Here is a 14008-nt window from a genome sequence, read left to right on the forward strand (position 1 = left end):
GGTTCACGTGCTAAAACTTCAGCTTGCTTCAACCTAAAACCACCCAGCTTGCTTGTCAGAACAGCCTTCACTTTGAGGCTTCCGCTGCCACCCCTGATCATCGCTTTTTCAAAGCTCAGAGTCTAGACTACTTGACTGCGTCGAGTGCTGTCCCATCTTGCTGAAAGCTGCAAGCTTCCGCTCTTTTCCCAACTAACAGCAACCTTGCCTGCCTACCCGCCAAAAGTTGCTGGTTGAGTCGAAACATCCAAGATTCGAAACAAACTCGAGAACTCAAACGGTTCGAGCCGTCTTCACACACACCTACTGCGTAGTCAGCTCAATTATGGCGGATTTACCGGACGACAACGCGCCTTCGGGCCCTCCCTCGCCCATGAGTACGCGACGACCGAGATTCGATTCTCGGAGAAGCTCGGTCGGAGGAGAGCCGGATGAGCGCTCCCCGCTGCTTCTAGGTGGTGCGAGGTCAAGAAGGCGCCTTCAACAATCCGGTCCGGAGAGTCCAAAGTATCTAACTCCGGGCCTGTCGAGAAATCATAGCACTGCTGGTATGATGTCCCGGTATTTTCACATGCTGCGTCTGTATCAGGAAACCGAGAAACCAAAAAGGCTAACCTGTACCCTCGCTATCCCAGGAAGCATCAGAAGTTTACACCACAGTCGCAACCCGTCCTTGGGTCAACGTCTCTCACATGCCCTCTCCGACTTTCCCGATCCGATGAGCGAGTCGAAACGATCAATACAACCCAACGAGCGTGTATGGTACGATCAGTTTACATCCACCGACTGGGTCCATGATAATATCATCGATGCCCATCGAGTCAAGGCTCTGAAGATGCGCAAGGACTTTCGGGGAAGGTTATATGCCATCTTCGACGCCTCACAAGGATGGATTCTGAGTGCGCTATGCGGCTTCGTCGTCGCCCTTGTCGCCTACGTTGTCAACTTATCGGAAGCCACTGTCTTCGATTATAAGTACGGATATTGCGCGCGGGGCTGGTACATCAGCGAGAGAGTATGTTCTGCTACAACCAAAGACTTTCAAAAGAAGCTAACGCCGTGTTTAGAATTGCTGTCCGAAGCAAGGCCCTTGCGAAGATTGGCGGACCTGGTCCGAGGTCCTGAGGTTTTGGCCATTTGGAGATGTAGGCACCGAATTCACCATCTACTTGGTCGGATGCGTTGTCTTGGCAGGCATCGCCTGTGCCATGACTCTAACCACAAAAACCGTGGTACCTTCGGCATATCGGATGACAACTTTCGACGAGAACCTCGCGGCAGAGCTTGCGCCGTACGCAGACGAACCGACTAGCGACGAAAGCCCGACTCCCCCAGAAGTCGTCGAGGCGATTGAGGCCGCTGTGCCTCCTCCAATGGTGTATTACTCTGCTGCCGGAAGTGGAGTGGCCGAAGTTCGTGTCATTCTCAGTGGTTTCGTCTTGCACGGTTTCCTAGGCGTGAAAACCTTGGTTATTAAGTCTGCCGCGCTCATTCTCAGTGTGGCGTCTGGCCTCAGTCTGGGCAAAGAAGGCCCTTACGTTCACATTGCTACCTGCATTGGCAATATTGCTTGCCGTCTCTTTTCCAAGTATGACAAGAATGATGCCAAGAGGCGCGAAGTGTTGTCCGCAGCTGCAGCTGCAGGTGTGGCCGTCGCTTTTGGCGCCCCTCTGGGAGGTGTTCTCTTCGGCCTCGAGGAGGTCTCATACTTCTTCCCAGCGAAGACGCTCTTCCGCACCTTTTTCTGCTGTATCGTGGCTGCACTATCGCTCAAGTTCCTCAACCCCTACGGCACACACAAGATCGTAATGTTCCAAGTCAAATATGTGGCAGACTGGCACTACTTTGAGATTGTCTTCTACATCGTCATCGGCATCTTGGGTGGTGCCGCTGGCGCTCTCTTTATCAAAGCCTCTAAGCACTGGGCCAAATCATTCAGGAGAATCACTTTCATCAAGACGTATCCAATGCTCGAGGTACTTCTCGTTGCTGTTGTTACCGGCATCATGAGTTACTGGAACGTCCACACGAAACAGCCTGTTGCCAAACTCATGCTCAACCTTGCAGCTCCATGCCACGATGGCTCCGACCGCGAAGACTATGGCCTCTGTCCGACCGCTATGGACGACATCCCACCTGTGCTCCTCAGCCTTTTTACAGCATTCCTTATCAAGGGTTTCTTGACGATCATCACATTTGGCATTGTGGGTACTTCCAACCCCCAATTTCATCACCCTTCTAACACACTCACAGAAAGTTCCTGCGGGTATCTACGTTCCATCCATGGTGGTCGGCGGTCTCATGGGCAGACTCGTCGGCCATGTGGTGCAGTACATGGTTCTGCTCTGGCCCGACTTTGGACTGTGGGGTGCATGTGCCGCGAAGGAGGCGGGATCCTGCATTCAGCCAGGAGTATACGGTCTAATTGCTGCTGGATCAACCATGTGCGGTGTAACCCGACTCTCAGTGACACTTGCAGTCATTCTGTTCGAGCTTACCGGTAGCTTGGACTATGTTCTGCCATTCTCTTTGGCCATTCTCGTGGCCAAGTGGACTGCGGACGCCATTGAGCCAAACAGCATCTACGTAAGTTACAGATATACGCTGAGTTTGGGCGGCTACTGACTTCGATAGGATCTCCTAACAAGCATGAACTCATACCCTTTCTTGGACAACAAGCACAAGCCCATTTTCACTTCGGATCTTGCCGACATCGTTCCTCGTGTCCGACGTGAGCGTGTCATCGACATCAGTGCCTCTCCAATGGTTTCTGCAGTCAGCCTTCGCAGCAAGTTGCAGACCCTCCACAGAGCTGGAGAGATTGACGGAGGTCTGCCCATCATCAGAGATGGAATCCTTGTTGGCCTGATCCCCGCCCCTGACCTGGAATTTGCCCTCGATAACTTGGATGATGAAGCATCCAGCATGTGCTTGATGGCCCAAGTTACAACCATTGAGGACTCTGACGATGATGGGGAGATGGACAAGACTGACTTCACACCGTACATCGACCCTGTAAGTATCCACTCGATCTGGCTAGTGATATCAAGGCTAAATCTCGTCAACAGGCACCCGTGGCTTTGGACATGCGATCACCCATGGATCTCGTTTACGAGTGTTTCGTCAAGCTTGGTCTGCGCTTCGTGTGTGTCCTGAAGAATGGACGTTACGCAGGAATGGTACGGAGAATTCAGATGTTTTGATGAGGCCTGGTGACTAACTGTGTTTCAGGTACATAAGAAGAGTTTCGTGAGATACATGCGGGAGCTTGAGGAGAAGGAGGGACACTGATGAAGTGCCTACCTCTGGAGCAACGAGCGTTCGTCTTCTGAGCTTTGGGCTCAAATCACCTTTGCATCATATTTACTGCACCTTGCCAGCATTTTCACCTCCGACACACTTGGATATATTGTCGGAGAAGGAGGAAGTCTATTTTAGCTTTTGCATACCACCCACATTGCGATACTTGCGGCTTAGCGTATCTGGGTCTGGCGTTCACATATTGTTTTTTCTTTCAAATCCTGTTTCCTAGAGCATTCCTGGGTGGTCGACTGTATTCGAACCTGGATGTATAGCATGTTCTCTTTGGCTAGGAAAGAAGTGCAGAATACTTGGGAAAGGCTAGATTGATTATTGTGCACATAAAGAGCATCGTTGCAACGAACGCACGAAAGTAATTTCAATGGACAGAGTCCCATTTTGCTACATTTTCTCGATTTGATCAAGTTGATCAGATTTTTTTGTGATGGAACATGATTTTACGTGCATTCCGATCAACCGGCCGCAGTCCTCCGCCAGGTCGGGTGACGGCCACTCATCAAAAGTTTCAAGATAACCCTCGGCATCCGGCACGCATCCGCCCGGACGCCGATGTGGGGTGGTGTCACCAACCGGCTCCGAGCCCCATCCCGGCCTGTCGCCATCGGGCAGAACAATGGCGTTGGAGCGGAAGCTTAGAGCTAGTCTTGCCATTTGAACAAGTTCAATGCTCTTTGTCATGATATCCAATTGAAGAGGCAATATGCGACGGAGACGAGAGGAGGGGCGAATTTCAATCTCCTAGGCATGGCGCGAGAACCGGCAACATTTCCCGGTTCCGGTCCTCCGGTCCCGTCATCGGCTGGTGTGGGTGTGTTTTTTTTTTGCGGAGCGCTAAAGGATAGGTCGTCCCCAGATGTTTGCCCCTGGCGGTGGATATGTTTGTTTCCACTTTGAGGGGAGTTTATTCTCCATTCTTATCATGGTATCCGTATCAATGGGATTGGGTGCTTATCACCTGATGTCTGTGGTTGCAATGCGACGGAGTGTCGCCGAGTGCTTAGGTGATGTATGTATTGAGAGGATGATATCAGTAAGTCCGGGGGAAAGGGGTTGATGTGGCGAAAAGCAGTTGGATGAGTATGTTTTTGAGGCTGAAGATGCGGCAAAGACGGCATGAAGAACGTCCAAGGTCGAGGCGAATGCGCGCAAAGAGAACCGATTGGGCGAAATCTGGGGTACGTTCATCGCGGTAGCGCGCTTCCTGTGTCGACGAGAAGATACCTGCTGGCAGCTGCACCCAAGCTCCATCAGAGTTTCATGGTATCAGGATGAACATGGCCGAGCTTCCTCCAACACTTGTGACCTGGACACATTCGTACAAAATGTTTGTTGTCGGAACCAAAGTGCATGCCCGGCGGAATGCCTGATTTGAAGAGGAGAGTAGGTAACACTTTGCACGTTAACGCCGTTTACGCTGGCTTGCCTCGAGTAATTTGTGCCTTGAGGAAGCGAGAGAAAAGAAGGCGGTGGCGGCGTAAACGGCGTAAATTACCCCTCCAAACCAAGGCCCGTGTGTACCTAAGGTCCCTCTCCGTACCAAGGCAGTGTGTCACTGCTATGTGTGTGTGTGTGTGTGTGTGTGTGTGAGGTCAGACCCAAGGACCCCAGCTTTCAATCTGCCCCGCATTTCCCTCGACTGGCACGTAATCTTGGCAGGTCTCCCCGTCATCGCATTCGCTGGGAGTTTGGAGACCTTGCCGTGCTTGCATTAGCTGGTCGTGCCAGCTTCCCTCCCCCGGCCAGCAAAAAGATACCTATCTTAGTGTAGATAGGACAGCTGAGGAAGTGGCGCTCGGTCTTGTCGTTGCGGTCAAGAAAGGGCAAAGGTACCGTACCTTGACTTAACACCAGACCAGGGGACCAAAGCTCAAAACAAGACACATCCGTACTACATACGCTACTGCGGCTGCTACTATCTAAGGTATCCATCCGTACTTGCTCTCCACCACCGGCAACGGCAACGCGGCGTTGAGTTACGTTAGATTGTCGAGGTGATAAGCCGCTGCCACCCGTAATCTATAAACTTGGTCTCCCTCTCCCCCGCCTGGCTGAGTATTGCTCGACGTTCTTCTTCTTCTCTTTGCTCATCTTTCTTTTGCGATTGACCAATTGATACCCCTCTCCCTCCCCCTCCGATATCGCACAAAACTCCCAACTGGACAACGTCTCTCTACACATCTTAGAGAAGCTGTTTCATTATCTTGGTGACACGGCGACATAGAGGAGCTTCATTTCCTGACTGAAAGAGAGAACTCGCATACACACAGAGACACACACAACACCAGACACAATGGCCCTCCTCAGAGCCTCTGCGTCTCTGGCGCGTCCCGCCGCTCGCGTGGCCCGCACACCCACCGCGCGCAGAGCGTTCTGCCTCTCCGCTCCGCGCATGGCTGCCGCCCCGAGCCTCTTTGCCGGCGAGCCCTCCGGCCCGGCCCTCAAGACTGCCATCCCCGGCCCCGCGTCCAAGAAGGCCACTGAGGACCTGCACGAGGTCTTTGACACCCGCAGCTTGAACATGCTCACCGACTACAAGAAGAGCTCGGGCAACTACATTGCCGACGCCGACGGCAACGTTCTCCTCGATGTGTAAGTGAAACCGTGTGGAGAGAGATAGTTGTTACATGTAGGACCAAAAGCTTACGAGATGTTGACAGCTACGCTCAAATCGCCTCAATTCCCCTGGGCTACAACAACCCGGCCCTCGCTGAGGTAGCCAAGACCCCCGAGATGATCAACGCAATCATCAACCGCCCCGCCCTGGGCAACTTCCCCCCCGAAGACTGGGCCGAGATCCTCCGTACCGGCATCCTCAAGGTGGCGCCCAAGGGCCTCGACCAGGTCTTCACCGCCATGGCTGGCTCCGACGCAAACGAGACGGCCTACAAGGCCGCTTTCATGTGGCGCCGCCAGCAGGAGCGCGGCGGCCCTGACGTTGAGTTCACGGCCGAGGAGACCTCCTCCGCCATGAACAACCAGTCCCCTGGCGCCTCCGACCTTTCCATCCTCTCCTTCAAGACAGGCTTCCACGGCCGCCTCTTCGGATCCCTCTCCACCACCCGCTCCAAGCCCATCCACAAGCTCGACATCCCCGCCTTTGACTGGCCCCAAGCGACATTCCCCCTGCTCAAGTACCCTCTCGAGGAGCACGTCGAGGAGAACGCCGCCGCCGAGAAGGCCGCCCTCGACGAGGTGGAGCACCTCATCAAGAACTACCACATCCCTCCTGCCGCGGTTATCGTCGAGCCGATCCAGTCCGAAGGAGGCGACAACCACGCCTCCCCGGCCTTCTTCCGCGGCCTCCGCGAGGTGACCAAGAAGCACAACGTCCTCCTCATCGTCGACGAGGTCCAGACGGGTGTCGGCGCCACGGGCAAGTTCTGGGCCCACGACCACTGGGACCTCCCCTCCCCGCCCGACATGGTCACCTTTAGCAAAAAGGCCCAGACGGCCGGCTACTATTTCGGCAACCCGGAGCTGCGCCCCAACAAACCCTACCGTCAGTTCAACACCTGGATGGGCGACCCGGCGCGCGCCATCCTCTTCCGCGCCATCGTCGACGAGATTGAGCGCCTCGACCTCGTCAACAACACGGCTCGCGTCGGCGACTACCTCTTTGGCAAGCTCGAGGGTCTCGCGAGTAAGTACCCGGGCCAATTCGCCAACCTCCGCGGAAAGGGCCAGGGCACCTTCATCGCCTTTGACAACCCGCGCCGCGACGAGTTCCTCAAGAAGGCAAAGGGTCTAGGCATCAACATTGGCGGATCGGGCGAGAGCGCCGTCCGTCTGCGGCCCATGCTCATCTTCCAGGAGCACCATGCCGATATTCTCATTGAGGCCCTGGAGAAGATCGTCAAGTCTTGGTAAAAGAAATGAAGAAATAAGATGAGAAAGCATGGAAAATGAACATTTGCTTTATGTATCTTGGGTGTTTTGTTTTGGAAGCATTATCTGCGGTTGGGACTTTGTCTAGCCAACATCATTATTTAGCGTATGGGACTGATTTCTGAAAAAAAAAAAAAAAACGTTCAAAAATAACGACTTCTGAAACAATGCCGTCATATGACCTTGACGTTTAGCACTCGGCGATCCGAAATTCAACTCCCGTAAAAATGTGTATGTCCATGTTATGCAGAAAGGAAGCCATGTGTTTGGCATTGCTACATCCAGGTCCCATCATATCGTACATGTCGTGCTCGTCATCCCAGTCCATGTAACTCGTCCCGAGGTCACACGCCTGTCCTCCCTAAACTCCTTGGACCAAATGAGAAAAACAAAAAAGCCAACTCTAACCGCCCTGTTCTGTCCATGGCCGGTATATGCAAAATCAAACAGTCCGACAACGCCATGAGCTCTAGAAATACACTTCCATTGTACCAGACATCCAGCCGTGTTAACCCTGACTTTGTCGAAGACGACCGTGGCAAGACTTTGCTCGTCCAGGCCTTATAGTTTCGAAGACGTAGCAATGGATAAATGAAAGGTCGGATCATCATCGTCGGCCCAACTTCTTTACGCACTGCTAACTCGCTAGCCCTTCTTGTTGTTGTAAGTGGCCAATATTCGGAATAGCCTTTTCCTTTTGCGAATCCGATACACTTTCTTCCTCGTTGTAGGCGTTTCGGGGTATTTCATCAGATTGCTGGCGCGATGATTCGCTAGGTGTTGATCGCCCAGACTCTGTCTTCGTTTGTTCGCCTGTAGAAGTACCCTAGGATCCGGATCAGAATCTAAATCGACTCGCAAAATCATGTCCACTTACCAACTGTGTCCTACCAAATAACTTTGGCCGACCTCGCCCTCGCCTTGGCGGCTCGTGGGCGGCCTCCGAAGATGGACCGGGTGATAATCTATACACGGCGAACTCTCCTGGCGTTGTTGGGCTTTCTCTAGCTAAAGGCCGGGGCGCCGGGGCTAGAGGTGTAAGGTGTTGGGGGAGCAAAGGTCGTAGTTGTCTCGCCTTGTCCGCCCGTGATGGTCGACCTCGTTTCCGTGGGAGCGATGCTTGCTGTTGTTGGCCAGGGCTTCGAGAGCCGTTGGCCACTCCGACAATTTCCATACCGGCGGGCCGCGGCTGTATGTTGGCGAGCTGCTGATTATGTAGCTGCGAAGGCGCTGGCAACAACGAGGATAAGGGCATCGAGCTTGAGTAGGTTGCGAGGCCTTGCGTCGCTGAGGCCAAGGGTGGTAGTTGCGCTGGTGGTTCCATAGGAGACGCGACAGCCAAACGCTTTGGTGGTTGCTCGAGAAGGTCGTTCATGGACTTCCGCTTGAGGTCTGGGACCCGCATGGGACCTTGGAACATCTGCCCGGTGACTGCAAGACATTGCTCCATAGTGCGGCCTATGTCGTGACTATCAGCACGAAATCTCGGGTTTGTCAAAGCTGGCGATCTCTACCGCTAGGCAACTGCATCTTGAGCCAGTCTGGCTCAACATTGTGCGTTTTCAAAAATCCTACTAAGAGGCCAACATCTAGGCTGCTATTTTTGATGGCTTCCGCGAGGATGAACCTCTGCCGTTGAGATGCGCGTCAGTGTCGATGGTCCGTGACCGGATGGGGGCCTACTGCTTACCTTTTCCTCCTCTGTAAAGGAGTAAGCCATCGCGACAAGGGCTGGTTACTACCCGTACGGATTTCATAAAAGAGAGAGATCTTAATCCGGAGAGGAGACGGGATAGGCATCTGCGACGTGGGGTTCAAGCAAACGAGCGGATCGGCTGTACTAGCCGTGGTGACGAGCGAAGAGCTACTGAGGGTATAGTAATGGTGAGAGGCAGGACGCAGAGCGCGCGACCGGTGTCGACGGAGCCGGTACCGTCGACTAGAAGAGTCCTGTGACCAAGCAATCACCCTTTATGACGGGCAAGCGCGGCGGCAGAGAACAAAAGCTCGCGGCAAAGACGGAGAAGAAGCGGCGCCAGTAGGCCTTCCGTTGGCGCCGTTAGAAGAGAATGTCGATAGCTGCGTCTGTAAAGACGAGACGGAGTAAGAAGGCAAAAACGGGTGGTGAAGAGGGGAAGCGATCAGGCCGGCGCAAGCGCGCGTTCTCGACCTGAAGCCACCGTGAAGAAGGCCTCGCACCACAACGAAGTTGACAGGATGTTGGACGAGGCGCAATGAGGGGGGGTAACACAGCCTAGACAGGCCGTGTAGGAGGAAGTGGAGGCTTCGATTGTTTCGTTTGCTTCTGGGACCTGGACCACTTTGCGACGAGGGCCTGCACGGCGCGCACTCGGGGACTTGCTGGTGCGACTAGGGTCGGGGTCACATTTATGAGGCGTGTTTTGCGCGTGAGGGACTCTGGGGGGAAACAAGCGAGACAGGTTTGCCGAAAAGTCAGTTACGCGTTAGGCCTGTCTGGGAGATCTTCCAGGGTAGTGGTTCAGTTGAAGTATAGTATCCGTACGATAAGTTGGTACGGCTGCTCGCAGCAAGGGTAAGAGGTCGGAGAGTTGGAAGGTGTTCGTTCTAGTTAGCCTCGGACTCGATCGACGGGCGAGGCGGACACTGTTTGTCTTAAGATCCGTGATGACGAGAGGGGAGGGGAATCCGATCAGTCGTGAGTTCTGGGAAACCTCTCAAGGTAACAATATCATGCGCAAAATGGATAAATCAGTCGCATCTCCAAAAGTGCCTTTGCCTTGTTGGATGACTCTAGTGTAGAGTTGCAGTATCCGAGCGAAGGTGGCTGGGGAATGCCCGCAGATCTATCGACTGATGGCGATGACTGTCAAAAGACGGCAGGCTGCGGCTCATTGACTAGGGCCCCGTCTGGAATGAGCAACGCCTAGACCGGCGGGGAGGAATTTCTGCTTAGGTGACGAAATCGAAGTCGAAGCCAAAATGGAGTGCAGAAGATCGAATAGGAACACCAGCCGACTTAGCGTTTCCGGGAGGATTGTCAAGACCGCTTCGTCTTGGACGGCAAATCAGCTCTTTTTCGCTCGCCAGCCGTTAATGATGGACTATTACTGCACCGCCAATCTAGTCGCAAGTTGATGCTAGGCAGTGCAGAGAGAAAGAGGTGGGTTGAGTTGGTGGGTGGTATGGATGCCGAAAGTTGGCGCAAGCTGCTTGTAGGCGCATATGAACAGTCGAGAACCCAGAGGCTAATAGAATCAGGTTGAGAGCGCAACGACGAAGTGTGGTGGTGTGGTGTGGAAGTGATGAGTGTGCTTGACTGGCGTCGTAGTCATCATCCGCATCGGCTGTTATTTGGGCGCGGCTTTGACCTTGTCAGGATGTCGTTGAGAAGCTCTGCTTTTGTCGTTGTCGCCGTCGCTGCCGCTGATGCCTCTTGAAATCCCATACTACCCTATCTCGCCAGAGTTCCCGTCCCTGGGTTGGGCTGTCTCTTGCGGCTGGCTTCTTTCGTCTTCCCCGGCAGTGGCTTTGTCCCACGCGCCTCTCGCGCCTCCCATTCCGTCGCTGCTTTCTTGCTTTTTCGTCGGCAACCAACCGCATCCTTCTTGGCCATTTTCCCTGCGCATGTCTCACCAGTCCCCCAAAGTGGAAGAGGTTCCATTTGGTTGGCCAACAAGCACACCAAGAGGGCCTCAACTGGGCCTCTTTCGATCGCATTCGAGTTCGAGAATGGGGGCCGTCTCTCGTAATAGCTAGCAGGTTGACTCTCACTGGAGGTATTCGTAGCCACCCATCATATCGCATATGACTGCATACGCTGTACAGTAGGTAGGAAGGTCTGCGGTGCGCTGCGGTGCGCTGCGTTGCACATTCTCCCTCTGGTCTTCAATATGCAATCGACAGAGCATCCACCCTTGTCTCCCGCCCGTCCTGCACACATGCTTCGCTGCAGCACGGTCCCTCTGTCATGGTGCTAGTGGCCCAGAACTGGGCTGAGATGAGCCAGATGCAGCAGCGGTTCTCTGCGGAATGGGAGAGCGGCGTGCAGATGCACAAGTAGATGCAGTGCGATTCAAGGCTCTCCCTGGAGGTTGCATCCGGTGGCCAATCCGGTGGCTCGACATGGAGCGCCTGACTCTGGGTCGCTGCTACTTGCAGGACGTCATTGTCGTGGTGTAGGCTGAAAGCATGATACTCCCTGCTTGGTCACAATAAGAGACGTAAGCTTGAATGAGAAATAAAGACAACCGTGAGGGTATTCGTCAGCACTAGCCAACAGTTGTGATTGTGCCTGCGAGTATTGAGGTCGAGGTAGAGAAATAAGTACCGTGGAAAATGTTGCCGCCATCGCCAGTGACCAACTTCAGTCCAGCGTACAATCGGCAGCCCAAGGAAGGTGTGCTTGAATTGGGATGCGCCGGCCCCTCCTTCCCTTCCCCCACCAACTTCGGCGAGTGTTCCGTCAGCAGGCGCCCGGGCCGCTTCTTGTCCTTCCTTCCTCAAGTTTCCTACTCCTCCCCGCCTTCCCCGTCTCCGTCGTGAAGATTGACAGTGCGTCATGCCACTCTCCCCTCAGAGAATGCGCGCCGTTTGCCTCAAAATTGGAACATCGGACGTCCTTTTTTTTTTGGACGAAAAAGACAGCAAAGGAAAAAATGATCGACGTACGACCGAATAAGGATATCTGGGCATCCTAGTGCCCGCGACAAATTCGCAGCTCGTAGCCCTCATTGGCCGCAGCATTTCCAAACCCAGTCCTCTGCCGACTCTGGCAGGAAACCACTGGATTCCTTCTGCGCCAATCAAAGACCCAAACCGGCATCCGAGCCAGCACAGGGCACGGGTTCGTCACATTGTTTCCGCTTGTCAGAGAGAGCCGCAGCAAAGGCAGCGCCGCATCTCAGTGGGCAATGGATTGAAGGCTGAATCTCCCACCCGCGGAATCCTGCGCGCGGGGCGGCGGCCCAATCTGTGACCCCAATGAAAGGCAAAGGATGTCGATGTATCTGTAGTGGGGCTGAAGCAGCAAAAATCTCAAGACGCATCAGCACTTTCGCTCGGTAACGACAACGACAACAACGATGAGACCAAGTCAAATGAGAGTCGGATTGGATGAGTCGACGGATTGACTCTGACTTTAATGGGTCGCTGCGTTCGTCCACCGCCTCTTTATACTCACTGCCCACCTTGGCCACTTCATCCAGCTTCAGCGACGTCTTTGCTGCACAATGAGCTGGCACCCTCCCACTGGAAGGCCCCACCCATGTACAACGCGTCCATGTAAATGGCTCCGCCGTTTCCAGATGACAGCAAACTACCCAGGCCGGCCGTAACTAGTAGTCGAGCATATCCAAGGCTGGGTACGGCTACTACATGCTGGTTCTCCCATGCGACGGCATCGTTGCCACATTGTGAGGTCTGCATCACATCGCTAGGTTTCGTGCATCATGTTGCTTCAAACTACCCTTACCCTTGGGCTCCTGCTTACATCTTCTCGGTAGCCAATCTTCTGGACACTAGCAACCCCGTCGGGCTGCGCAGGTTGCACTCGACTAGTTGACCATCGGATGAACATGGTACAGTGACAATGCTCTACCATGGAGAGGGCGACTGGGTGGCTCGACTCTAGGTCAAGTTGTCAAATCTGATGCATTTTGACTGGGCATTGGCCGATACTTGATGCCATGTAGTTGTACTAAGTAAGGTGTATAGATTTTCAAAGACTCACCGTCTCCGCATACCACCTGGCCCAGATAAGCCTCCGATGTAAAATAGCACTCTCAATGCTCAAGGGTGTTTCTTATGTGGGATATAATACAGACCAGGTGGATGCAAAGTGTCGGTGAGGGACAACCCAAAACTGAGTTTCCTGATTGCGATGAACCCCAGCTTACACATAAATTTACCGATTGGTGCTCCCCTTTCGGCCTGGTATCCCATGTTTGTAATGTTGATGTTGGCATGGCTCTTGCACTCCCTGGGCCGTACTTTGAAAAAAATATCAAAGTTGTTATTCACGGTTTTCCAAGATACTCTAGCTTGTCTACATGCAGGGAATTATGCTTCCCGGTGCGAGAAACAAGTCAGCATGAATGCATGCAACTTGTATAATCTCCAAGGCTTAGTATGGAAAATATCCACTAGAGAATGCTTTACAGGAAAGAACACAACAAATATCACCAATGTTATTTGGTTTTTGGGTTCGAAAATGAAGCTAGGTATGCTCTTCCAGAACACACATAGTATTGGGTAATTGAGCAATCCATTTGCTGTGGCTTCAGTGACGTGAGATTCAGCAACAAAAATGAGTACCTTTGTACCGGCCAGGGTTCGATGGTGGGGTTCATTTAGACACAGCCATTGGGCAGATCTCCCGCATGCTATTCCTGGGGAAGTTGCGATCGGATTTCAAAAGGCCAGACCTCGGGGCCCGGCGGTAGATATGATCCGAACAATTGACACCGCCGGTCGGATCGGGGTGCTGGCCGTGATTGACAAATTGGCTTACAGCTGTCGGCGGCGCTCCCAGGCTCAACCACAGGGAAGTGGCTAGGCTCTTAGACCCCAAGCCCAAAGCGCGACGAGCTTAGTGGCTGCGCACCTTCGGAAACTGCTGTGAGATAATCTTCGCCAGTGTCCGCCGTCCTTTGCGACTGCGTTCTGGATTCACCTCACTTTTTTCCCCTCCTTCTCCTGGCGCTCTGCCAGCCGAACCAACAATTCTTCTCTGGTATACCCTATTTCACGCAGGCCCTCCATAGCCCCAATTGTATCTCCGGCACGTCGAGCGACTGTCTGCAATGCCGAGAATCTCTGGCTC

At 53.6% G+C, this 14008-nt stretch overlaps 3 protein-coding genes across 3 annotated transcripts; 2 read left to right on the forward strand and 1 right to left on the reverse strand.

The window, feature by feature from the left end:
- Positions 1 to 94: 94 nt before the first annotated feature.
- Positions 95 to 3497, forward strand: BDP55DRAFT_258488 (voltage gated chloride channel). Its single transcript, XM_060566318.1, has 7 exons — positions 95 to 548; positions 636 to 1015; positions 1068 to 2204; positions 2254 to 2586; positions 2635 to 3015; positions 3069 to 3179; positions 3232 to 3497. The coding sequence occupies exons 1-7, from the start codon at positions 326 to 328 to the stop codon at positions 3289 to 3291; spliced, it is 2625 nt and encodes an 874-aa protein (XP_060434924.1). The 5' UTR covers positions 95 to 325; the 3' UTR covers positions 3292 to 3497.
- A 2213-nt stretch (positions 3498 to 5710) lies between these two features.
- On the forward strand, positions 5711 to 7188 carry BDP55DRAFT_541992 (4-aminobutyrate aminotransferase; the record flags this gene model as incomplete). The annotated part of the gene is made up of 2 exons (XM_060568270.1): positions 5711 to 5910; positions 5979 to 7188. The coding sequence occupies 2 exons, from the start codon at positions 5711 to 5713 to the stop codon at positions 7186 to 7188; spliced, it is 1410 nt and encodes a 469-aa protein (XP_060434925.1).
- Positions 7189 to 8171: 983 nt separating this feature from the next.
- Positions 8172 to 8926, reverse strand: BDP55DRAFT_690201 (uncharacterized protein; the record flags this gene model as incomplete). The annotated part of the gene is made up of 4 exons (XM_060576835.1): positions 8172 to 8208; positions 8448 to 8664; positions 8721 to 8835; positions 8897 to 8926. 4 exons carry the CDS (start codon positions 8924 to 8926, stop codon positions 8172 to 8174), a joined length of 399 nt encoding a protein of 132 aa, XP_060434926.1.
- Between the last annotated feature and the right edge of the window lie 5082 nt (positions 8927 to 14008).

Source organism: Colletotrichum godetiae, assembly GCF_030913485.1.
Source record: "Colletotrichum godetiae strain CBS 193.32 chromosome Unknown BDP55scaffold_4, whole genome shotgun sequence".
Lineage (NCBI taxonomy): Eukaryota > Fungi > Ascomycota > Sordariomycetes > Glomerellales > Glomerellaceae > Colletotrichum > Colletotrichum godetiae.

Bases quoted from the DNA above. Each gene is read 5' to 3' on its own strand.
- BDP55DRAFT_258488 (XM_060566318.1), top strand. From the start codon at position 326: ATGGCGGATTTACCGGACGACAACGCGCCTTCGGGCCCTCCCTCGCCC. The intron at 2,205-2,253 runs GTGGGTACTTCC...ACACACTCACAG, and splicing joins CGATCATCACATTTGGCATT to AAAGTTCCTGCGGGTATCTA. The intron at 2,587-2,634 runs GTAAGTTACAGA...TGACTTCGATAG, and splicing joins TTGAGCCAAACAGCATCTAC to GATCTCCTAACAAGCATGAA.